We start from the raw sequence: 24,516 nt of genomic DNA on the forward strand, positions 1-24,516 counted from the left end.
CTTACGAAAAGAACGGTTTTATGCGAGATATAGTGAGAGAATAACTTAATTCGTCAATAATTAGTGCTATAGCGATAATGTACTGAAATTATAAATATGAATTATTTTTAAATCATTCAACATAGAAACATATGCAATTGATGTGTTTGCTTTGTTATTAACCCTAAGTGAAATATAATATATGATTAGATTCTTATAGATATGTATAAGTATTAAAAATGTGAAAAAGTATAATTGACTTCTAAACGTAATATGTTACTGAATATCTTGTTAAATTCAATCGCACATATTCTTATAAGCTTTAATCTTAAATTTCTCATCATGTGAATTCCAGTTATCATTCGTCATCCGCCGAATTCCATTAAATGAAGTTTTATTACATACCATTGCAGAGAAATATGAACAGCAATATCAATATCATGGAATTCCTTGTTATTTAACATCTATAAAATGTTTATCAAAGTTAAAGGAAAACTAATAGTGGACGTGTAACATAAATCGCACAGTGATTAACCTATCCCCTTCAAATGTTTTTCAAATTGGTCAAAAGTGTATACACATGAGCATTTGGTAACAAATGAATCTACTATTAGCATTTGCAATGATCTTATCGATATTTAAAATAGACACGGTTAATGTGAAAGCCATCTTACGTACACAGGAACACGAAATGATTAATACATTATGTCAAAATCGAACACGATGTTAAATATGAACAAAAATTAAGTAGCTTTAATCCATATAATTAATTCTGGTTTATATCTCAATATACTTTCCATATCTCAAAATCAAAGACAAATTGACCTATACATTCTAGAACGTAAATCTATAATCAACTTTGTAATGTGACTTAAAATAAAAGTTACATCCTGAACTAACAAGTTTTCCCTGTTTCTTGTTGAAATTCATAAGTAGTTGCATTTGACGGAATTACTTTATCATTAGGATAGGATATAGCTGCATAAAGCATTTCCACATTGCAATCAGAGATTCATTACGAAAAATTGATGCCGAAGGAAAAAAGTCGTGGCCGACAGCTGAAGAAAAATGATTCGTGCACATGCCTCGGCTGGATTAGACCCAATACATGTTTAGAATGGCGCAGCGACCTCCATCGCCTCGCAGGCAAAGAAAATAATCGTTGCTCCAGTTGGATGTGCGCCAGCAAATGTAGCTCCTTTTTAAGTTTGCCCTTCGAGCGTAGCCTTGACTTTCAGGCCGTAAAACGTGTGTATATCTCTACCCGGTATCTTGCACCTGCTTCGCAAGGTATCGTAATTGGAACATCTAGATACAGTTGTTACATTCGTTCATGTCTATTCTCTAAAAATACTCGTGAAAATCAATCGATAAATTTCGGTTAAACTTTATCTTTAGATAACAAACTTCGATAATTACCGCTAACGCAACCAGCCCTTTCTAGGGCACATTCGTAAAATTTTCAACGATAAGAACATATCATAAGAACATGAAATTCTTTCCACATATTAATTAATCTTTTTCTGAGTTGATTATTTCTATATCAACTTCTGTATCAATTGTTAGGTTAGATTATTAATGACCCGATTGAAAACAGATGTCGAATTGAAGCGCAACAGTCTGCTTACGGACCTTTTTATTTTCAAATTAGGTGTGCATGCGAAGAAGCTTTTGATCGTAAGAGAAATTTGGCCCAGACGTAAAAGGACCTTAATTTATTTATTGCTACGCTACGACGCGCTACGTGCGACGGAACCGATGACTTCGGCACTGAGCGCATCATTTTGCACCAGGCCTCCAAGTGTTTTCCCGGACCACACCCTCGCAAAGGGCGTTTTTCGACAACGAATTATACCGACGATGCGTCTTCGCGTTTCGCAAAGGACCATTGTGTATTCCTTTTTATAAATTTCACTAATGGTATTCCAAAACTGTTAAGTTATTTGCATGTTTAAAAACATAGTTCACATAGACATAATATGTTTTCTCCAATAACAAAGAATTCTACGTGTATATGATTTATTGAAAGTTATTACATTTTTTTTATTTTACGAAGTTCTTTTTATTTTACATTTATTTAATAATACTGTGAGATACCAAATGATAAATTAAATTTAGTTAGATACGATCTAATTAATAAAAATTTCAAGATTAATATTAAGTATATTTGGTGTTCTTACTTTTATAATTCAAACGATACAAAGATAAGTACATAGATGTATAACACGTCTGAAGAATAAATAGGACTTTGTTGATGTACATGTATGTAAAAAATACGGTGCATTAGTTGCATACGAAATCACACTTGGTTTATATATTATTATATTCAGTTCAATTCATTTTCCTGGTTAGAATTGGTAACTTTAAATATTTGTTATAAATACTATAAAGTTTACACTTTACATTATGTTTGATAAAAATCCAGTACAAAAATATCATAATTGTTCTTTCCATATGTAATATTTCGATAAATTAACTCTGTTAGGTATTATAAATTCGATTTTTTAAATATCTTAATTTCATTTGTTTTTCGTGTATGTGTTTCAGTCATTTTTAAGAATATACCTATTCTATTTTTATAAGGGCACTTCTTTAAAGTCTCAATACGTATACAGCACTAAATAATAATAATAATAATAAATATAACAAAAATATATTAAAATTATTAATATTCTAATACATCTTCTATATTATAATATAATAATTTTGTCACATTATAAACTAATTAAATGAATTCTTTAAATTATTGCAGGCTAATGATTGCAAAAGTCGATATATCCCTTGATTACATTGCAATTTTAAAGAGGCACGTGTATGTAATAGATTGAACTTTAATTTTGAATTGTGTTTCTAATGTATATGCACTTATTTTACATTTTCGTGTCAACAGGTAATTTTTCGTAAAAATTGTATATTTAAGTACGTACAATAAAATGCATTCACTCGTATATCATTGCAAATATAATTAAGTATAAGTAGAATCAAATACTTAATACGTATTAATTACTAAATTCTTGTGCCTCGTACGTGAATTATGTGGACGAAACGTATTAAGGTTAAAACTGTTTATGATATTAATTATTGTATGATCGCGGCAGCAACGATACGTTCAAAAACAAAATTGTTAAAAATTTGTTCACAGAATTAATAATTACCATTTCTTCTGTTTGTTTTTAAATGTACACACATTTATCTCGATGCATATTTTTTAAATACTTCGAATCGAATTCTTTAAATGTTTCATCTTACGATTTTATCTACGATTTTTACGAACTAAATAGATTTAAAACATCTTCAATCTGTTATCATAGATGCCGTTGCGTTCTTACAGAGATGATGCGAAACATAATTATTTGTCCTTTTTCTCCTCCGAATCGGCTACTTGTTTGATCACGTTCGTGCTTGCGTTTATTTTACCATTAGGTCCATCTTTAGAAATTTCGTCATCTTGAATTTCTGTAATACTAGCTTCCTTCTTTTCATCATCTTCCAAGAGATAGTCCCAGTCTTGCGAATCGTCACCGCCATCGCGAATCTTACTTAATTCCCTCTTCAACATTTCCAGACATTCTCTTCGTTCTTTCCATTTCTCCGCTTGCTCGGGATCAAACTTGGCATCCCCGCCTTGCAATTCTTGTTCAATCTTTTCTTTTCTTTCGCATTCCAATATGTACTTCTCATAGCCCTCCATCTATACAAAAATGATTATTAATTGATGGTTCACGTAACTATAGGTATTTTTAAATAAGCGTGTACACACTTAAAAGGTAGCAGAATATTTATCCATTGATGCAGAAAAATTTTTTTCAAACATTTTTTCGTATCGATAAGTGTAGTGAAGATATTAAAGCAATTTCAATTTCGTAAATTACAGAATAATTTTTTTAAAACATTTTTTTAAAAGTCGATGATTCTCATAATAATAGATAAAAAAGGCAAATATCTCGAAAGGTATGAAAAATATAGGAAAATGTGTCGATCGAAAGTGATAGACTACAGATATTTGTAAAAGTTCAGATTTTTTGCGAATATCACTAAAGAAATAGAGGTCGAATAGAGATTTGTTTCATTCTCCAAATACTATAACAACTACTGTACTTTGAATATTTTACGTATTTCTATATGTTACATGCATTCTATAAATTTTTCCACATTGAAATTTTCCATGAATGCAGAACTATCCTCAGTCTAGTTATAAAATATTGAGAGGAACAGATTATACTGACATTTGTTCGACCTTGTGATGATTTTCAACTCCGAATTTATAGATGGCAGCATACATTTTTCGTTGCATATTATAACTGACACTAAATCGTGATATTTTCAACAAAACCACTTTTCATCTTTAATTTGTATTATTCTTGGGGATATGAATTTTCGAAATGGACATGTCAGGATTAACCGTAATTACATTACCTCGTTTAAAAAATATCGTTTACTGAATTAAAGCTCTAGGACATCTGGAGTTATAAAGCGTAGAATTGTTAGGATATGTCGAGATTTAACTGCAGCAATATTGCAGAAGGTAGAGCACAGAGTCGAATATACATATACATATGCATTGAAAATCTCTGCATTGAGAAATTAGTCTAAGATTTTAAGTAATAGGGTCCTTTTCAATGCTGTGACATACGTATGAACGTATAATATTTTATGTATATACGCTATCACATAAGTAAGGTATATGGAGGTTCGATCGTGCAGTTTCTATGTGAGTTGGCATTATGCTAATATCCATTATGTTAATGTCTCAAGAATATCTCGTGTGAAAGAAACAAGCAAAAATATTCTGAAAATGTTCCATATGCAATGAGAAATGTTGTCTTCTTTTTATGAAGAATTTTTTTATTCTTTCCTCTCTCGATGTTGATTTAGGGATTTTAAAATAATTGGAAGACCACATAACCTCAGCACGCTTGATATATTACAAGTTTCATCCAAGCACTTCTTATATTTTCCACATATTTCCCATTTTGATACTTTTCATACTTTTGAAGACATTTGAATACTATCTTCAATTTTTAAAAAAAGAAAAAAAGAAATAATAAAGATAACAGATAATCTGTTTAAATCAACCATTCATCAATGAGTTCCGTTTAATGAAATTCCAACATAAAAATTCAAATTTCACTTATGAATCACTCGATCAATGTCCAGAATTCGACACGTCCATTTATCACCGGTCAGACATGTGAGGCTGAGAACAATGAAACAATGCCTCCTGCTACTCGCTTTGGTTCATAAACAAAGTGTAAAGGTAATTTTACGGAGCTTTAATCAAGGAAAGATGTGATTACTTATTCTAAAGCTATTGTAATATTATACTAAAATATTTAACCACTTAATCTGCTAACGGACTTAATATATTAATATATGTTACTTGTTAAAAGAGAATAAAAGAATAGAACCTTGTCTTGCAGCATCCGTTGAACATTATTTTGTCTTTTCAGATGGCGTGGTAACCAAAAGCACGCCTGGATGAGCCGTAAGAATATCCAAACGACTCCAGCGAGAGCCAAGTACGAACAAGCGGTGTACACCATACTTATAAAATCGACCGAGATCTGCTGGTACTTCATACCGATAATTTATTAGTTTTAGCAAAATCTGTAATCACCGTATAAATGAAAAACAGATAAGATCATCTCCGACGTACGGAAATTTGATTGAAACAAATAGCTGAATGACATATGTACGTATATGTATACCTATTCTTATTGACTTAATTTTATCTCGTGCAATATTAAAAAAGTGATACTATTTTTATAATATAATATTTGTTGGTTGTTGTATATATTTGTATTATATATTATATTATATATTATTTATGTCATTATATTAATATATTATATAATATACATATTACATAATATATATTATTATATTATATACTTGTATTATATGTGGTATTATATTTGTAGTATATGGCTTTTGCAGTAACCGTATTAAATAAATCAACGAACACAATAGCTACTATTATAAATATATTTATAGTGCTCGAACTTGCAACAGTTAATGACCAACATGCTAATAATATTTTAAATATTTACGATATAATCTCATCACATCATTTTTAATTCTTACGTCGATATCAATAATTGTACGAATTATACTGACTTATACAATAACTATATAAATATCGTATTAGATTTTTTATCACTACGTTGAGCAATGTTAAAAATGTGATATAGTATAAATAAGTGAAGTATATCGATTATACGTGAACAGTGAATTAATAAATTTATGATGCTTAGTATACATATTTTGTGTCAAACGTAACTCTTTAAGAAAGAAAGATATGACACTAATGTATAATGTGCAGTGCATGTAATAAACGTCAATGATATTACGACATCCATCTATTATACTTGTCGACGATATACTGTAACTGTATTGATTATGCTTGCTTAGTTTGTTAGAGCGATAAATGTGCACTATGCCTTATGGAGATATTCTATACTATTGTAATGTTCATCAAGCATTTTCCATTTACTATCACTGATAATTTTACCAATAATCAACGTTGTTTTGCGTCTTTCTTTGCCTGATTCCAATAGCTTTTTTTTGTCCAAGTGAATGATTTCTATATCCATAGTGTTTCACATCGAAATACGTACATTCAATGAAATTCTTATATGTTACACTCACCATGTCATTATAAAAATTGACGTTAAATTTTTACTGTTGAATAAAACGCAGGTACGCAGTTTGCTCGCACGTTATGCAAATAAAGGAAAACATTATTTCAAATAATAACTATGTATATAACTGATAAAAGAATATAAAGTTATTAAAACGGTAATAATAACAGTAAAAATTGATTTCTCTTACAACACTTTCATATTCGTATTCTAATATTTATATAAATAATTAATTAGAAAAAACAGACAGTTTTGGTAATCAAATAATTGGCTTAAATAGTAATTACTTATTAACGTTACCGATTTCAATATTACGCAAATACAATGTTTTCCTACTGTGTTTTACAATCTATCGTATTTAACAATGAATATAACACGAATATAAAAAATATATATTCACACTATAACATATACATGAATGTTCTACTTTCGTTTAAATTCTGCTTATTCGTAGCGCGTAAATTTGATTTCGTTTAAAAACGTTAAAATTTGTATACAGTTCTATATACGACTGACTTACCTTTTCTTTAAAGAAACAACGATGCAATCATGTCCAAGGAGGAAAACTTTTTATATAAAAAAAAGGCGAAAAGTTAAATGTATTTGTAACGCGAGTCGAAAGTAGAAGAAACGACAATACGTCAGGCTGGCAGGTGAAACACGACTATTCACTACTGACCCCTATCGAAACAATCGATATATGTATATAGCCACGTATGATTAAACTAACATCCTGACGTTTTACAAATATGTATTTCAACGTAAACAGGACATTTTAAGCAATTAATAATTCACTGTTCTTTGCTCTATTTCATTCTGTTATTGTTTAACAACAATCGCTTAACTCCGATATCTTTAAATTACTTCTTGGACGTATAAATATTTATTACAAACTATGTGTCATAGTGATTGATTTTCGCACATTTAACAGTGATTATGTATATAATAATTAAACTTAAATTAGAACGATTTCAAACGCAAACATCTTCGGCAAAAAATCTGAAATTATCGTTTTTTCGTTTAGGAAATAAAAGTATAAAAATTATACGTTTAAAGAAATATATTTATAATTTAATTTAAAAATATAAAAGGAATATATTATTAATTTACTAGCATAAATATTTTTTTGTTTTACCATTCTCATAAATAAAACATAAGGTAATATGTGTTGTTGATAGTACATGAAAAAAATAATACGGTTAATAAAAGTATATATGATGATAGTATCTAGGATACAAGCTTATTTAATTATTGTAAATATCATTTTTGTACTTCCACTTACATCGGAAAGTACCTAAAGCTGAAAAGAATAGGGAATTAAATCAAGAATACATACTTTTATTTTTACAGAAACAACTTAAAAATAAAACGCCCCACATCCCAGTTAACATTAATCATCTAAATACAAATTGACACTTTGTGGTATTAATAGCAAGATTTGAGTACCATTATCGCGTAGATTGGAGAATTTATTGCATATCATTTAACTATCAAATTCTAACGCTTAACATGATTTTAATACATAATTTATTTTCTACGAAATGATACACGTTCACCTAAACCTGATACAGTACGTACACAGTAAACAGATGTGGAATGTGTGTGACAGCGCAGTCATTAACAGGGAGGAACAAGGCCCATTGCACTCTTAGTTTGAATACTTGATATACGCATGTTTTTTACGTTTTTAAAGAAAAAAAATATTTACGTCATGGATCTTACATAGAACAGGAGGTAAGGAGTGGCGGAATTTCGTGGATTTGGCGCTAATTTATCTTCTAACTCTCGTAATGGGATTACATGTACTGCCTCGTCATCACATTCCAGCCATGTGCTAGTATGTTTATGACGTCGAATACCACAACAATCCATACTACGACAACCAAATCGAATTAATTGTTCCTTAGATTCACTAGCACTTGGTTTACTTCTAAAGTATTTTAATATACCGGATGTTTTGTCTGATGAAGACGAGTTTGTGTTTGTGCTGCTGCTACTACCCTGACCAGAAGTTTGTCGTTTACTACCTCGATCGCATTGAAAATATTCTGCGAATGCAGATTCATCAGGTAAACGAGTATAAGCGACATAATGACCAGCTGTCATTGTCGCACCCTGGTGCATAATTACAGAATATAACTTATATACATGTCGTGACTCTGATCTGCCACTTGTAGTTCCCCGTGTTTGATCATTGTTGCATTCTTCGCAAAAACATTGTAATGTTAACGGTGTTGGCATATGATTATTAATTTTTTCCATTGACCTAATGCAATATATATCTTTATATGAAATATGGAAATCTTGTTTCTTCATTGCAATAAATAAAAGTTATAAAACTGAATCTTACCCTGCTGCAGTAGAAAATCTTTTCAGCTGCAATATAAGTAGCCTTGGTAAAGATGGAAAACACACAGCTCTGCGAGCTTCATTATAACGAAGACAACGAGCGCACCAATATTTATCTCTACCCCAAAGAAGTTCACTAGTAACTACTGCACGTTTGTATACTTCACTACTGTCCATTGGTCTTACTTCTTTATCTGCAAATAAATATATCTACAGTATATTTCTGAGCGTTACTCGTTACTTAATATTGGATGATCATTAATGTCACCTACCTTTTTCACTTGATCTGTCTATATCAATAGGCACACATATATCGCAAAATGTTTCCTTTCGTTCTGTAACATGCTCACACTCTAGACATGTAGTCCGCAAAAGGCTAACTCCCTCAAAATCTTCAGAAATAAAACACTTTTTGCTTTCCAGTCTATGACTACTTATCTCTCCATTAGTTTCCGGAAATTCAGCATGACCATTTTCATATTTCATACAGTACTTCATATAATATTTCATATGTTCATATGGTCTAGAAGGTACTGATACACCGTTTAGATTCGATTGTACAAGACAAGATGAACTTCCCCTTGTTGTTATCTTTTTCTTTTTTCTAGATTTACGAATGCTTCTTTTGTTGGAATTACTACCTTCTGATTGTACATCTGTTAAATGTTCTGTAGAGAAGTCTGATAATCCATCGTTATTTTGTCCAAACTGACTTTCTCTATGCCTGACCAACAATTGGAATGTTTCCCTGATGTTATCTAGTAAACACACTAAAAGCTCATGAGCATCTTGCTGTTGATTTCCTTCAAAGATAGGATTCACATCTCTGTAAAAAGATATACATGCATTATTGTTTTTAATGTAATATTCAATTCTTAATTATAATATTCTATTGTTAATATTATATTTACCTAAGAGCTTGCAAAAATGCATCTGGTTGATACGGTTCACTGTTTTCTCTTGCTTCAGATGCACGTAATGCCATGAACAATTCATGTAACTTCTCAGTAGCTATTTGTATTCTATGTTTGTTACTATCTCCAGTAGGTCCAGCCAAAGCTAATAAGTCTTTACTGCTCCAACTCCTGCTGCCACTTGATGTAAGTGACACACCAGTTCTTCCCAAAGATGATGACTTTATCTAATATAAAAAATATATAATATATTTTTCCATTTTATTTTGATGTAAAAATATAATAAAGCATTCTTTCTTTTAATTAAAGAATTAGCATCAACACCTCAGTCGCTAATGACGTGTACTGCTGGAACAAAATCTATTATTTTAAATAAAATACAACTTACTTTTGTTTGAAGTTGTTTATCATTTAAATTAGACAAATCGGTGGCCAAATGATGCAAATTATGTAGGAAGGATGGTGCAAATCGTAACGTATATATCACACTGTTCAAAAAACATGTATTTCCTAAATTACATAAAGTAGCTATTCTTAATCCTTCTGTACCACTATTCGATACATCATAACTTCCATCTTGGTGATTGCTCAATTGATTGCGATAACCATTCAACATTTTGATTGTACCTTCATAATCAATGAACATTATGAATAAACGTTAAATCATATATGATTGATATAAACGTATATAATGAATATTCAATATAATATGAAAGTTTATATAATAACGAAGTTTACGTACTATGTGTATAGGTATCTCTGTTTAAAAGGCTCTCCCTCTCTGAAATCTGAGGAGCCTGAGAAATGTTGTTAGAAATTGTACGTGCACGGCCAGAAAGGGATAAGCAAAGTTTCTTCCTAGGGGGAACTGAACGTTTATCCGCATCTTCTTCTGTTTCTAATACTGTCATTTTTTGTTAACCTGAAATTACAATCAACTATATAGTTGTCCATTTACATAAATTGCATTTAAATTATAAATTTGCTTTTACAGAGGTTATTTAAATTCCATTTTACTTTGTACTAATTACTTTAGTTTATATCGTATAAATAAAAACCTATATTTAATTTAAAACCTATGTACTTACGTATTATTTAGTAAGGAAGTCATGGAACAAATGAGTTTGTTATTAACCTTAGTTAATCGAAAAAATCTGTATGACAATTAAACCACAAAATGTTCTTTGAATTACACGAACTACATTTCTACTGCTGTCAGACGAAACACTTTTTTACAATGTTACAGTAGCCATTATGCGTTGTGCTTAATGTCATATATTCATGAACCGCGTTCATGTGCGCTTACAATTTCACATTTATGTAGCTTTTTCTACACTATGCACATTGTCGTCATTAATGTTCCCCTAGAATCCGTTACGAGCGTTTGCATCTGAAAATGGACGTTGGTGCGATTATGACATAAGTGCATATTCAGTAGGTCAAAAGTAGTCTCTCGCTAGTTAAAATGTGGATAAGTTTTAAAATACTTTGTCCTTATGTACTTCGATATTAGTAACTGATTATCATATTTTTTATTTTATTATGATCATAAAAAAATAATATTCATTATATAGATATACAACACAGATAATTTTATTATTTAATTTTGTACGATTTTAATATATCTAACGTACATATTTAACGAAATCTTTTTATTACAATATGATTACTAAATACTAGTGTAATTTTAAGCACGCACGGTTTAAATTTATTCCTTTTGTATAATTTTATCTATTATTTTTTATCCATATATAATTGTTTCAGTAACTAAATTTTATTGCAATATGCCTTCTTTTTCATTTTTTATTTATTTTCTGTGTATTAAATAAATAAATATTATCAGTTACATCTATACTAAGAAGTATTTTTTGTAATTTGCAATATAAAAAATTTATTCCTTTCTTACAATTTTTAAAACTCGAGTTTTTAAATGTCACTTAGAGAAGATTTCAAGTAGCTATTATGTAATTTTAATAATTGAGGAATCTTGAACGTAATAAATTAACGTAAAAAAAAAAACGGTATAAAAGATTCGACAGATTTGTCAAACCGAATATACATACATATACATATGTTATATATATGTATATCAAAACAATAAACCATAATTTTTATTCAAATTTTATTCAACAGTATTGTATTAAATTTTTATGTAATAGTGGTAGTATTATTATTTCCCAACATATATAATTTATTTTCCTATAAGGATAACAATTCAATTTAATATTGTCTCATTAACTTTCCATAGTTTGTTTCCTGCGAAAATTAAATTTTGATGCTTTTTTTATAAATATCATAGATTTTGAATTACAATATTTAATTCGTTAATAGTTAATACTTAATAATTGTATTATATGACATATGGTATATTAGTAAAAAATGTTGATGGCATTCAATCCAATAAAATGGTATTAAAAGCGCTATTATTAATGACATGGAAATATGCAATTAAACTTTATACAAATTTTACTTCCGAGCATACACATACGTATAATTTAATATAATATATTATTAAAAACATTAAAAACAGTGTTTTATGAAAAACATGTTCAAATATAAATTTTTCAAAATTTACTGAATAGGAATATATTTTAATTTAACAACCTTTGCACTTATCTGTTTAATTATAACATATAGTAAGTAAAAACAATATAATATTAATATAAAAAAGGATAGTTACTTACGCAGAGAATTTTATATTTTATGTTGGCAAAACTGTATACGGTTACATATTTTAAAAACGCTTACGTAGCTGTGTATACAGTCATTCAAAATAATCAATTTGTGAAATAGCAGGTAAATTTGATATAATTTTTGTTCAATGCGTTCAAGTAATTTTGGAAAACTGAGAGTTCAAGCTCGACAAATTGATGACGGTATTGAAAAACTAAATACAACATGGAAACTTCCACACGTTCTAATCGGACGTTTTGCAGAATGTACTGCAGAATCAGATTTTTATACCGAAGCTATGTGGAATGTTATAAAAAGTACACAGGTTTGTATCATATAAATTATTTTATTTCTTTAAATTATTTCTACCATTTAATTAATGTTTTGTTATTTAATGTTTCTTAAAAATTTATATGGCTACTGATACTATTTAATATTTTCTTTATGCACTAAAAAATATCAGAGTGGGATAGAACAAACTTTGACAGAAATGAAAGAAGATTCAATTCATATGGAAGAATTTCTTCAAGAAACTAAGGCACAATATGAAAGCTTAAAAGAGCAGTGCGATAATTTGGAGACTGTTTTTGAAGAGTATGGTTATCGCTACGATGAAAATGATGTCTTGGAAGAGTAAGTATTTAATTTGTAATATTTTAAGTAGAAATTATTATTTTTTAATAATTTCATAGATTCATTAATCAATTCGTAGTAATTATTATTTCAATATCTTATTTAAATTATATAGATCAAATGCTAACAGTACAAGGAGCCCCAATCAAAACTCAGTTGAAGAAACAGAAAACTTAAAAGTTGAATTTACTCCTAATCTTAGTTGGAAATGTAAAGTAAAAGAAAATGGATTATCATCAGCATGTAAAGATAATTATAAGTCACATATGTTTATGACAGCTTTAACTAATACTTCAACATCAGTTTCTGATCATAGTTCACAAGGATTACTATGATAATGATAAGAAATGATGACTATACACAAGGATTATGTATGCATTCCAGAAAGAGAATGTACATAAGCACCAACTCTTTCTAAACATTTGTATATTGTATATCATATTGAGAAAATGAAATTTTCAAGATTGTATATTGTTTGTTTCACATTATTACTGTTAATCATTAAAGTCAAAATTGAATTATTTTAAGATAATATTGTTTTTATATGTCGCATCTCAAATATAAGATAATAATAAAATATATAAGTACAACTATACATTAAAATACTCATTGACATTATTTTTGTTTAGAATTTTTAACTTTGTAGGTAATTCAATAATTTAAACTATACTAGATCTTATATTAAATATCCTAATTTTGTTGCCATATGTTATGACACAAAAACAAAGTAAAGATAAAATTTAATTAAAAAAAAAGATGAAATTTTTATTTGTATGAATTTGCGTGTATATATATATATATAAATATTAACTTTGCAATAAAGTACCATAATTCACTTATAGCCTATTTTAATGAACAGTTAGTTCAACAGTAGTTGTGTGAATAACTTTATCTAATTTTATAATACTATAATATAAAATTATAATATAAAAAATATATTTTATAATATAAAATTATATAAAAGTTTTATTTGAAACTTTTATATAATTTTTCTTTAGTAACGATGTATAGGTCTAATAATATATTACATGTTTGACAATCTAAATGGTGTAAGTCATTAGTAACCGTAAACAATACAACATAACCTATTTTACTAAACCATTTTCTTCTTCAAAGTATTTCTTTACGAACAAAGTTTTAAGATACGTAACTTTAATTTTTGTAAGAAGTATGGGTTAGTATAAAATGTAATATACTATATTTTTTCAAATATATTTGTAATATTAAGTGTTATATATATTTACATACTTTTCTATTACATTTATTTTCTATTTTATAATTATTAGATACAAATACAAAACTATGCCAAGGTAAAGATATTTTTGAAAGGATGAACTATTTGTATCAGGTAATAATAATCTTGAGTAACTTTTTATATTTTGCTGTAAATTAAAGTGGAAATATTAATAAGAAACTGTTCTTAGGCAAGTTACCTAATGGCATTGAAAAATAGAGTAGCAGCATCATATTATGGAAATATAATGGTTGGTTGTGCAAAAAAATCAGTTTTAAGAATGTGAGTTTAAAAAATTTAAATGACCATAATATATCTATCTAGTCATAATCGTAAATAAGTTTCTATAATATATGTAAGTAAGATATATATATATATATAAAATTTTTCTTTTTAAGAGAATCAGATATTAAAAGGACAATTTGTAAATGTTGTCAATCACCACTTATACCTGGTGAAACTGCAAGGGTGCGATTAGTGTCAAAACCGGTAAAAAGTGTGAAGTGGACATGTTTAACATGTTTAAGTGTTAAAAGATATCCCACAAAAGAAGGACATAAATTATGGATTGAACAACCTAATTCGGTAGTTCAAATTTTCAATTATGCACCAAAATCGTTAGATAATAAGTCTAATATTGAGGTAAAAAAAAAGAATTTGGATAAAGGAGAACATATGGATACTGAAAAGAGTTAAATGTACACAGATTTGAATATTTATTTCCACATGATGTGAGATGTGATGAATGTTGACATACGAATATTTTTTTTATCAATGACTTATACATAAAATATGTTACAATAAATTTATAATCAATAAACAGATACTTTTACTAACTGGAATATTCATAACCATCTAGTAATATTGTGATACTGATATTAGTTTTACATTAAATGTTTATAGACATAACATGATCATAGTTAAGTTATTGTTTTTCGAGTATATGATATACTGTACGATTAGAGCCGTTCGCAATAAATTCCATAGACCCCAATGCACATATGTTTCGTTGAGGACGGTTTAGGCGATGAAAAACGATGTGGTCTTCGCAGATAGCGCGAGATGATTATGTTGTTACATAACATTGAAATTTGATGCGAACGTCTCCATTTAACTAGCTATGATATGACTATATCCGCCCATCGCCAATGAGTTATACAAAATCTCAAATATAGGATAACTGTCACGTATATACGCGGGCGTAATCAAATCACAGATTAATCGGATAAAAATCAGTCATTTAACCCTAACTTAAATAAATATAACATATATTGCAAATTAATAGTTGTACATGAACTTATGACATATGCTGATATTTCGACTGAATTGTTTTTCTAATTACAAATATTTTTAACATTATGAGCTTGTTCTTTTTTTTAACATTTAGAACATTTTGTTGTATTAACGCCATGATATGACATTAAGTGACTCATTTGTTCATATAGAAGATAATGACACTATAAGTACGTTCCTTCCTTTTGTTTTTACGTGTAAAACGTACATAAGTTATATAAATACTAAACTAGTGAGGAATTAATCAGAAAACTGCGCTGGACGGAGTCTACACATTCATTTATATACATATATCTGTCGTGCCAAGCTTCGGTCATTAAACTATTTCACAGTATCTATTTTCTAGCAATTTTGATTTTTCTAACAGTGAACCTAACAATTAGTTAGTTAGGACCATAGGTTGGCAACGCACACATATATACATGCACACACCAGCTACAGGGAAATATTTATTCCAGTAATATTGACTGTTGTTCGTCGTTACTCTTCATCTTGAATTCTTCACTGCTGAAGAGTTCGAACTGAAATAGCAAAAGGTGCACAGTCAGAGTAGATTTTCCTGTGTAATTCGGGATAATTTTTGTGCTCTCCTTGTACACGCGTCTACTCGCAGACAAACCTAACGATATTATCCGATTATTGTCGAAAAGGTGTGTGCATGCGAGTGTAATTTCGGAAAGGCGCGTGCAACAGTTAGAGCCGTGGTTAGAGAGGTACAACGTATGGTGATAAAGTTATATTACTGATTAAAAAAGGGATTGGCGTAAAACTTAATTTATACTAGCCCTGAAACAAACTGGGGTTGACCATCACGATCAAGTGTAAATTGAGGCATTACATTCGAGGATGGCTGAAATGTTGATCCTTGAAAACCCATGGCTGATTCGTAAAGCTAAAATAAAATATATAATATAATTACATTTCTTTCTTTTTAAATATATAATAGTTTATCTAATGTTAAAGAATATAATGGCTTTCTTGATATACATTATGGTTTCCTGGAAGCGTTGTATAATCTGGTGTTGTTGGACGGTGCCTGTTCGTAGGCAGTGGTCGCTGAATAGTAGCATAAGTGTTATCTTGAGATGTATCACCCATCCCAACACTTACACCACTTCCTCGTCTCTCTGTACCTAAGCCACCTTCAGGTTCACTAAATACTTGCATTGTTAATTCTTGTTCCTCATATAATTTGAGTTTTCTAAAAAATTATCATTATATAAATATGTTATATGAATGTATCTTTAACAAAAGATATATCTTTACTCACTGCTCGATCCACAAAGGATTTTCTGTAGTATTTAACTCGTCAATAATTTGTTTCTTTATTAAACCATCCTTCTTCCTTATATCATTTGGCACAGTGATTACCCTAAAATATCATGTAATATAATACATTTGATGTTTTTCATACTAAAATAAGAAAATATATATTTGTTTAGCATTTACCAGTGTCGTAAACAACAACAAACTACTGTTACAGTAACTGCACCAACTAATAAAACTACCAGTAAAGCTATTAAAGCCGCTAACGCAGGATCGAATGGTTCTTCTTGTACTCCTGCATAAGCAGGCTGAAAAATTATATCAGTTAACACAATGTTAATATCTTATTTATAGTTTGAAATGCAAGAAATACTTACCACAACATTTTCAATAGCAAAACCAGCATAATAATCTTTCAAGAAGTCATATTTTGCATCAATAACTTTAAGTACTTGTGGAATGGGAGCAATAGTTTGGGTTTTTGGTTCTACCACGTGTAAATACATGTCACACCTATAAGTTGCATTCAAATGTTACGTTCTTGAAAAAGTACAAATTAATTTAGAGAAAGTTTTAAATGTTCTTTTCTTACCATTCTCTACGAATATGACCTGATGCATCTACATGATATCGAATTTCATCAACAACAACTCTGCTTTGAGTTGCATTTGATAATTCTGACACAATTTCATCACGTTCACGATTTACTTCTTCGGGAGATTTTGACAAAATGACTCTAATTAATTGCGAAGCTTCGAATACCCAGACCTTTGTCAACATAAAAGATAAGTAATTAAGGAATTAAAAGTGTACAAATACATACGTATAAAATAACTTACATGAACTCTAGTCATAGCATATCTCTCTGGAATAGCAGTTTCTTTTGCTATAACTTCAACAATGAACCTGTCCTGGTTGTACTCAGCCATATAACCACTTGTGACAAGTTTACCATCTTGTGTTACATTGAAAGGACTTGGGACTATAGAACCACTAGGTTTCTCTGATCCATATTTGTAGAGGTTTGCACTGGCAACGTAGTAATGCAGCGTACCGTTATCTCCAACATCTAAGTCTGACGCTGTTACTTTTGTTACAAAATCATTCACATTTGCCATTGAATTAACACCGGCATAGTAGTCGTTACGTTCGAATATCGGTAAGTTATCATTTTCGTCTAAAATAGTTATGGTAACATTTACGTGTCCATGGTCTGTATTGTGCATTAGTGGACGTCCTGCATCTACGGGGCTTATATAGATATCAGGATCATTGGAAGCCAGTATCGATAAGACATATTTGTCCCGAGATTCACGATCGAATGATTTATTTGCGTATATGCTACCATCAGATTTGTCCATGTAAAACGCATAATTTTCGTTTCCTGAAAAATATTCCCATTTACATAAATTTGTACCTCTATTTAGTAATAGTATAATTTTACAAATTGCTTAGTAGAACATTACTTACCAGCCTCTATGTAATAATAAACCTTCGCGTGTCTGCCTTCGTCTTTATCTTCCGCAGTTACTTTTCCCACAAAGTAATCTTTCGGGCGATTTTCTGATATATAAAAATGATATTCATCGTAAAATTGTGGCGTGTTGTCGTTCGTATCAACTAATTGTACAGTAAGCAGTCGTAATGTTTCATATGCCGTAGGGGTACCGTGATCGGCAGCTACCAGAACAAGCTGAAATAATATTAAAGTTAACATTATTATTTTTGAAGTCAATTGTTGTAAAAAGCTTTTAGATACGTGAATGGAATTTACCTCAAATTTGCTTTTTACTTCTCGATCAAGAATAATCTTCGATCTCAGTTCACCTGTTTCTTGATCTATTGAAAATTCTTCTGTTTCTTGAGTATTTCGATTCCCAACCTTTAAGTGATAACTTACGCGTCCGTTTTCTCCAGGATCTCTATCGATTGCTTTTACCGTCAATATTAAGTAATTTAGTACACCAGTATTCTAAAAAATGTTGTTCGTTATTACACTCGTGTAATCTTCTAAATGATGAATACTTTATCGATAATCTATTTTTACACTAACTTCAGGTACTTCAACAGTAGCGTTCGTTAATTCGGGTAGAACAAATTGAGGTTTGTGTTGATTTACTGATGTTACTCGTATATCAACGGTACAGTTGTCTGAATGTGGTCCACTACCCGCACCATCTCTTGCCTCCACTTCAATTCTGTATGAGCCAGCTCTTCCAAGCAGTGCTGCTCCGGGGTATAGAATGCCCGTTTCACGATTTAAAGAAAATGACTCGTTTTCATTCCCATGAATTATGGTATACCAAACTTCTCCGTTGATCCCTTCATCATGATCCATAGCTATGACCTTACAATGAATATATAGTATGTCAGTTTTTTAGCTTTATCATTCTGTAAGTTTAAATAGACGAGGTATAATTACTTGTAAAATAGGTGCAGGTGGATTTACTGGCAGATTTTCAGCAACTGATGCTCTATAACTATGTTGTGTAAATATTGGTCGATTGTCATTAACGTCGATAAGTTTTACAAGTACTGGAACGGTGGTACTTCGACGTGAATTTATATGAGCACCATCGCTGGCCATTACTGTTATGGTGATATTTGGCGTCATTTCTCTATCGAGAACGGTTGCGCCACCAACAGTAATTTCTCCCGTTTCGTGGCCTGTAATTTATATAAATAGTTGTTTGTTCATAAAATATTGGTTTGATTAATTTTAAATAAAAAGATTACACTTACCGATATTAAAGTCAGCAGCGTGATCACCTATAAGACTATAACTAATTTCTCCAAACGGACCTTCATCTCCATCTGTCGCTTTCACGGTAGTAACATGTGTGCCTGGTGGCGAGTTTTCTTTCACAGACGCGTTATACAATTCCTTTTCGAATTTAGGATCTTGATCATTAACATTTATTACAGTGACGATTACTTTGGCTGCTGCGGATAACTGCGGTACTCCAGAATCATACGCAACCACTGTGAACTCCAGTTGTTTTGTTTCTTCGTAATCAATAACTTGGCTAGTTCGTACAATTCCTGCAATATGCATAACGTTTATTGTACTTCCCATATTTTCCATTTTGTTGTAACGCGATTATAACGAACCTGTGACGTTGTCTATATTGAAATAGGGACTTGGTGGTACAATTCCGTATCCTGCTATATTACTATCTGCATCTACCGCTGTAAATGCTCCCACAACAGCACCAGTTGGCTGTTCTTCTTGCATTTCTATCAAATATCGTGGATTTTCTCTCGTCCATGGTTTCAAGAATTCCGGTGCCATGTGATTCACGTCAATGATCGTGACTACTAAGGTGCCTAATTCCAAACAAGAAGATCCATTAAATAACTACAGACAAGTAACATTTTGACTGTAAGAATCTCAACGCGATTAAAACATCTTGTAATAATAAAACAAAAAACATAGAAAGTTATATTTTTCTTGTTTCGGTAACCTAATAGCAGTAGTAAATTATCATCCGTCGTAACTCTTGGCCATATATCCGGATAGTACTATCCTATGAACTTTATGATACTATATTTCCTAAACATGTAATACCTCTGCCTTGTTGTAATGTGGGTGCCGTTGTATCACTGACAACGACAGTGATGCTCACAGTAGCTGCGATATCACGGTCCAATGGTCTAACGACGGAAACTTGACCGGTTGCCCGATCAACAGCGAAAAAGTCCTGCGGATATACCGATTAATACACAAGTTGTTTTACAACTAATTTTGTATGATCATTTTATATGATTATCAGACAAAGCATCAGATTATACCTTGAACGATTTACTGTCGTTGACCTGTTGACCATTTCTATCGATCGCCGTAATTGGCTCTGAAATGGCGAAGTTCAATGCTTCCAAGTTGGCACTGTCTGGATCCGTAGCTTTTAACGTCGTGAAGACGGTGCCAATGGGCGTGTCTTCCGTAACTTCGGCTCTTTGGGTTTCTGGCGTGAAATAGGGCGCTTTATCGTTGCTATTTTCAACGTTTATCATCAACGTTGTTGTCCCGGTTAAGCTAGGCGTTCCTAATCAGAAAAATATCACGATGAAACGTATACTAAACGTTATGATGCGGTCGTATAATAAACGTTAGACTCGTGGATATTTATGCAAATTCATATTTTTATGAAGATAACTAAACGGACAACTAGCAAGACCTTGGCAGAGATTTGTTTCATTCGCCAAATATTACATAAAAATCATTACATAAAATGTTACATAAAATATCGTATTTGAATATTTTATACATACATTTTTACGTATTACGTGTATTTTACTCATTCGTTTCGTTTTAAAGTTCTCAGATATGCATAAGAACCTGCAGTCTAGTTATAAGTAGAATGTATAAACTAAAGGAAGTAAAATAGATGACAGTTTTTATCTAAATAAAACCATTTTCATGTACCTTTATCGAATGCTATTACTTCTACATGGTACGTATTTTTATTGTCGAAATCCAGCTTCCTAAACACTGTTACAACGCCTGTCGTTTCATTCATAGTAAAGTCATCGAAAGCTCCCTTCTGTATTCTGTAAACGAGTTCCGCATTTATTCCTGTGTCAGCATCGGTCGCTGTAACTTCCTCCACAACGGTCCCTGAAATGTATGAAATTAGAAGATCCAATCGCATACGATAATAGCCTCTTGCAAACAATCGTTAAAGGCTAACGTACCAATCGGCGATATTTCGGGTATGCTGGCAGTGTAAAGTTCTTGCGTAAAGACGGGTGCGTTGTTATTGACATCGCGAATAGTAATGTTAACGGTGGCGGAATCGACATAAATCCCGTCGTTCGCTTGTATAACAAGCGCAATCCAATCGTGTGTCGAATTCGTTAAATCCACTGGCCCTTTATTTCGTATCGTAATTTCACCAGTGTCTGGATCTATGGCAAAGAGTCCTAACTCATCGCCGCCCACGATCGCATACGTGATCTTCGACGTCTTGTCCTTATCTCGGGCTTGCACTTTCAAGTCGGGCTCGAATTTCTCAGCTCCTTCGTCTATAACCGCGCGATACTTGTCTTGCAAAAATCGTGGTGGACTGTCATTGGCATCCGATAAACTGATGCGCAACGAAACGCTGGTTGTCTGTCCCTGCCCATCGTTATCGGTGGCCTAAAAAGCAGCAAAGGTGAAAGCAAATTACATATTACAGTTTACTTATATCTATACAGAAGCAAGTTATCATGAATCTTCCGCAAATAGAGGTTTCTAGTAACGTGTATGTTAAATCACGAGCAAGTTCTATGCGCTACTAGCAAAATGTTTAAAGACGAGGAGTCTGCAGTTAAGATTGGTCAATATTTGATAGAATAGACAAACGTATATATTTAATCTCACAATATTGGCTCAGTCAAACTGAACATATTGTTATTTGCTTCTATATAAACAGAGCTGCATTCAATATGTGGCTCCTTACGTTTGTCAAATTAAACGATAGTAATGAAATAAGCACATGTTCCTGGCTGTGGTATAATGGTGAAACGTATAATGGCAAGTGGATATAATAATTTTGACACAGCGTACCTTGTACGTTAGAAAATACTCTGTTTGTTCTTCGTAGTCTAAACAGGGTGATACTCCAGGAGTTGGACACTGAGCCACCGTGATAGCTCCAGTTTTCCGATCGACAGAAAAATGTTGCGCGCCTTGACCCAGCAACTGATAAGCTATTCCAGCTGTACCGAATCTAGAGCATAATTTGTTTATCAAATTTCTGTTGCGTCGAATAAAGAAATGATTCTAAGAAGAATTACGACTTTTCTCACCGTCCGCTATCGCGATCTTTAGCAGTGATCGTTATAACCGTTGTACCTGGAGGCGCGGTTTCCAGCACCACGGCTGTGTAAGTAGGGTTGCTGAAAGTAGGCGAATTATCGTTCGCGTCCGTGATAGAGACAGTTACGGTTGCAGTGGAGGAAAGTTTCGGATTCGTGTGAACCTCTTCCGCAACGACCTGAACATTTACAATGGCGTGATTTCACTTTCGAATCGTGTTAACTGATTGACAAGAATAATAGGATTCGCTAGCATAGAAGCGGCCCGATTACCAGAATGATGAATTTACGCTGGTTAGGATTTTCATAATCTAGCGAGCCATTTGCCACGCGGATGTTCACAGATGTGCTTCCAGTCGCCATAGTCGGCTCGATGGTGAAAGCACCATCGGTGATGTCGTCCAGACGTAGAGAAAATACCGAATTCAGGCCCTGTAAAGATGTAATTTTATAAGGCTTGTAACGTAACGTTGCTACTGTGCAAGTTCAAATTAAAAGGAAATACTTCTTTATGGAATTGCAGAGCGCTCGTAGAAAACACTGTACGTGCCAAGAGCAAACTTTTCAGCAGGAAAAGAAAACTTACGCAATAATGTAGACGAGATTCATGAAAGAAAAAGGTGCATCCGTAGAAGAAGAGCTTGCCATGTGCCAGCCCTTGGTTCTAAAGAAAACTCACTGCTCCATTTATTTAAATACACGCCATTTAAATAGACAAAAGCCAAGAAACCATTAACTGATGTTTATTGGCGCTTATCTTCCGTTTTCCTTTGTAGAAGAGGTAACGTTCTGACATTATCTTCCAGTTATAATCCAGTTATAGTTAGTAACTAATTAGAAAGGACAATTGCACTCAAACTCTATACTATAGTATTCTCATTGCTACGTAGAACACAGCAACCCAACCCCGATCGAACTCCAAAAAAAAAGATCAAAATTGTTCAATTCGCGAGGAATTTATTTTAACCGTAAGATGCGTAGTTCGTTACTCGCATATATGACTAATGTTCGATTCTTAATTAATTAACACCTTGACTGTTACATTGGTCACATATGACCGGTCATGGTTTCTTCTGTGACCATCAATGGTCATTGATGACCGGAGCGCTTGAACTTTTTACAATTGTAAAAATTGAATGAAAATTGGCAGTTGGGGCATTTTGAATATAACCGATAAATAGAAGATACTTTAAATAAAAAGTGCCCCATTGAACAATTCAACATTTTTATTAGAACATCGATAAAAAAAAATGAGAATAAACGTTGCATCCAACGGTGCACTGTGTTAAAACTCTTTAAACATAAATGTGGCTCATCGATACAATCTGGACAATAGGTGGTCACCTTTTTGGTCCGATTCTTAGCAATTTTTGATTCTAACTGTTTAACATTTTTTTATAGCACCCTCTGCAAAATTTTCATGACAGGTACACTTGCTCTTCTTTCTTCTGCATTTAGTGTCGCAATCTTTGTCGAATAAGTATATTTGACGGCTCTGGTGAATGGCACTGTGTAAGGTGCATTGCGAGTGCCATTCTAAAATCTGATACCTTGATTTTTGTTTTTGTTGCTTATTTATAGAGTATCATCGCGCTTGAAATCGATGTATTTAGCAATAACTCTTTATGTCTTTATGGATTCTTCTATGTGTTGTAGAATATGCTATCACTTGATCTGATAAATCTACAGCACATTTTCCTCAGTTGTAATCTACCACTACCATTGGTTTATC

At 31.6% G+C, this 24,516-nt stretch overlaps 5 protein-coding genes and 1 long non-coding RNA gene across 9 annotated transcripts in view; 3 read left to right on the forward strand and 3 right to left on the reverse strand.

Moving 5' to 3' along the window:
* Nucleotides 1–10: 10 nt before the first annotated feature.
* Nucleotides 11–5,541, forward strand: LOC122571800. Its single transcript, XR_006318231.1, has 3 exons — nt 11–1,269; nt 1,631–1,899; nt 5,430–5,541. It is a non-coding gene; the product is annotated as an uncharacterized LOC122571800 (long non-coding RNA).
* On the reverse strand, nt 1,986–7,273 carry LOC122571799. 3 transcript variants are annotated; one of them, XM_043735950.1, is made up of 3 exons: nt 7,141–7,273; nt 5,388–5,586; nt 1,986–3,670 (listed from the first exon to the last, which is right to left on the reverse strand). In XM_043735950.1, exons 2-3 carry the CDS (start codon nt 5,556–5,558, stop codon nt 3,329–3,331), a joined length of 513 nt encoding a protein of 170 aa, XP_043591885.1. In that variant the 5' UTR covers nt 5,559–5,586; nt 7,141–7,273; the 3' UTR covers nt 1,986–3,328. The 3 variants fall into 3 exon arrangements, with proteins under 3 accessions (XP_043591885.1, XP_043591887.1, XP_043591886.1); XM_043735952.1 differs by having other exon boundaries at nt 5,388–5,552; nt 7,141–7,271; XM_043735951.1 differs by lacking the exon at nt 7,141–7,273 and adding an exon at nt 6,628–6,765.
* LOC122571798 (ubiquitin carboxyl-terminal hydrolase 1) lies at nt 5,951–11,271 on the reverse strand. Its single transcript, XM_043735948.1, has 7 exons — nt 10,972–11,271; nt 10,626–10,805; nt 10,272–10,510; nt 9,881–10,110; nt 9,242–9,795; nt 8,971–9,163; nt 5,951–8,886 (listed from the first exon to the last, which is right to left on the reverse strand). The coding sequence occupies exons 2-7, from the start codon at nt 10,792–10,794 to the stop codon at nt 8,325–8,327; spliced, it is 1,947 nt and encodes a 648-aa protein (XP_043591883.1). The 5' UTR covers nt 10,795–10,805; nt 10,972–11,271; the 3' UTR covers nt 5,951–8,324.
* Nucleotides 11,272–12,547: 1,276 nt separating this feature from the next.
* Nucleotides 12,548–13,782, forward strand: LOC122571299. The gene is made up of 3 exons (XM_043734866.1): nt 12,548–12,881; nt 13,020–13,189; nt 13,305–13,782. The coding sequence occupies exons 1-3, from the start codon at nt 12,705–12,707 to the stop codon at nt 13,522–13,524; spliced, it is 567 nt and encodes a 188-aa protein (XP_043590801.1). The 5' UTR covers nt 12,548–12,704; the 3' UTR covers nt 13,525–13,782.
* A 327-nt stretch (nt 13,783–14,109) lies between these two features.
* LOC122571300 (ribonuclease P protein subunit rpr2) lies at nt 14,110–15,259 on the forward strand. Of its 2 annotated transcripts, none has more exons than XM_043734869.1 (4): nt 14,110–14,376; nt 14,476–14,537; nt 14,614–14,705; nt 14,822–15,259. In XM_043734869.1, the coding sequence occupies exons 2-4, from the start codon at nt 14,520–14,522 to the stop codon at nt 15,117–15,119; spliced, it is 408 nt and encodes a 135-aa protein (XP_043590804.1). In that variant the 5' UTR covers nt 14,110–14,376; nt 14,476–14,519; the 3' UTR covers nt 15,120–15,259. The 2 variants fall into 2 exon arrangements, with proteins under 2 accessions (XP_043590804.1, XP_043590803.1); XM_043734868.1 differs by having other exon boundaries at nt 14,112–14,363.
* Nucleotides 15,123–24,516, reverse strand: part of LOC122571721 (cadherin-87A) — a gene marked incomplete at its 5' end in the record, with an annotated part of 436,847 nt that continues 427,453 nt past the window's right edge. The window contains 21 exons of the mRNA XM_043735781.1: nt 15,123–16,237; nt 16,502–16,608; nt 16,704–16,917; nt 16,987–17,088; nt 17,166–17,290; nt 17,360–17,495; nt 17,575–17,750; nt 17,822–18,366; nt 18,453–18,675; nt 18,757–18,954; nt 19,036–19,329; nt 19,405–19,649; nt 19,725–20,024; nt 20,094–20,309; nt 20,551–20,683; nt 20,775–21,028; nt 21,409–21,600; nt 21,678–22,122; nt 22,534–22,696; nt 22,776–22,963; nt 23,058–23,216. Of these exons, the coding sequence (XP_043591716.1) occupies nt 16,204–16,237; nt 16,502–16,608; nt 16,704–16,917; nt 16,987–17,088; nt 17,166–17,290; nt 17,360–17,495; nt 17,575–17,750; nt 17,822–18,366; nt 18,453–18,675; nt 18,757–18,954; nt 19,036–19,329; nt 19,405–19,649; nt 19,725–20,024; nt 20,094–20,309; nt 20,551–20,683; nt 20,775–21,028; nt 21,409–21,600; nt 21,678–22,122; nt 22,534–22,696; nt 22,776–22,963; nt 23,058–23,216 (4,449 nt within the window). The remainder of the gene's footprint in view (nt 16,238–16,501; nt 16,609–16,703; nt 16,918–16,986; nt 17,089–17,165; nt 17,291–17,359; nt 17,496–17,574; nt 17,751–17,821; nt 18,367–18,452; nt 18,676–18,756; nt 18,955–19,035; nt 19,330–19,404; nt 19,650–19,724; nt 20,025–20,093; nt 20,310–20,550; nt 20,684–20,774; nt 21,029–21,408; nt 21,601–21,677; nt 22,123–22,533; nt 22,697–22,775; nt 22,964–23,057; nt 23,217–24,516) is intronic.

The sequence above is a fragment of the Bombus pyrosoma genome, linkage group LG10, assembly GCF_014825855.1.
Source record: "Bombus pyrosoma isolate SC7728 linkage group LG10, ASM1482585v1, whole genome shotgun sequence".
NCBI classification, from domain to species: Eukaryota; Metazoa; Arthropoda; class Insecta; order Hymenoptera; family Apidae; genus Bombus; species Bombus pyrosoma.

Coding starts and splice junctions, on each gene's coding strand:
- LOC122571799 (XM_043735950.1), bottom strand. CDS start 5,558: ATGAAGTACCAGCAGATCTCGGTCGATTTTATAAGTATGGTGTACACC. Junction 3,671..5,387: donor AACGGATGCTGCAAGACAAG/GTTCTATTCTTT, acceptor ATTTTTGTATAG/ATGGAGGGCTATGAGAAGTA.
- LOC122571798 (XM_043735948.1), bottom strand. CDS start 10,794: ATGACAGTATTAGAAACAGAAGAAGATGCGGATAAACGTTCAGTTCCC. Junction 10,111..10,271: donor ATAAACAACTTCAAACAAAA/GTAAGTTGTATT, acceptor TTTTTATATTAG/ATAAAGTCATCATCTTTGGG. Junction 8,887..8,970: donor AGATTTTCTACTGCAGCAGG/GTAAGATTCAGT, acceptor ATATTGCATTAG/GTCAATGGAAAAAATTAATA.
- LOC122571300 (XM_043734868.1), top strand. Junction 14,538..14,613: donor GGATGAACTATTTGTATCAG/GTAATAATAATC, acceptor AACTGTTCTTAG/GCAAGTTACCTAATGGCATT. Junction 14,706..14,821: donor AAAAAATCAGTTTTAAGAAT/GTGAGTTTAAAA, acceptor TTTCTTTTTAAG/AGAATCAGATATTAAAAGGA.
- LOC122571299 (XM_043734866.1), top strand. CDS start 12,705: ATGCGTTCAAGTAATTTTGGAAAACTGAGAGTTCAAGCTCGACAAATT. Junction 12,882..13,019: donor ATGTTATAAAAAGTACACAG/GTTTGTATCATA, acceptor AAAAAATATCAG/AGTGGGATAGAACAAACTTT. Junction 13,190..13,304: donor GAAAATGATGTCTTGGAAGA/GTAAGTATTTAA, acceptor TAAATTATATAG/ATCAAATGCTAACAGTACAA.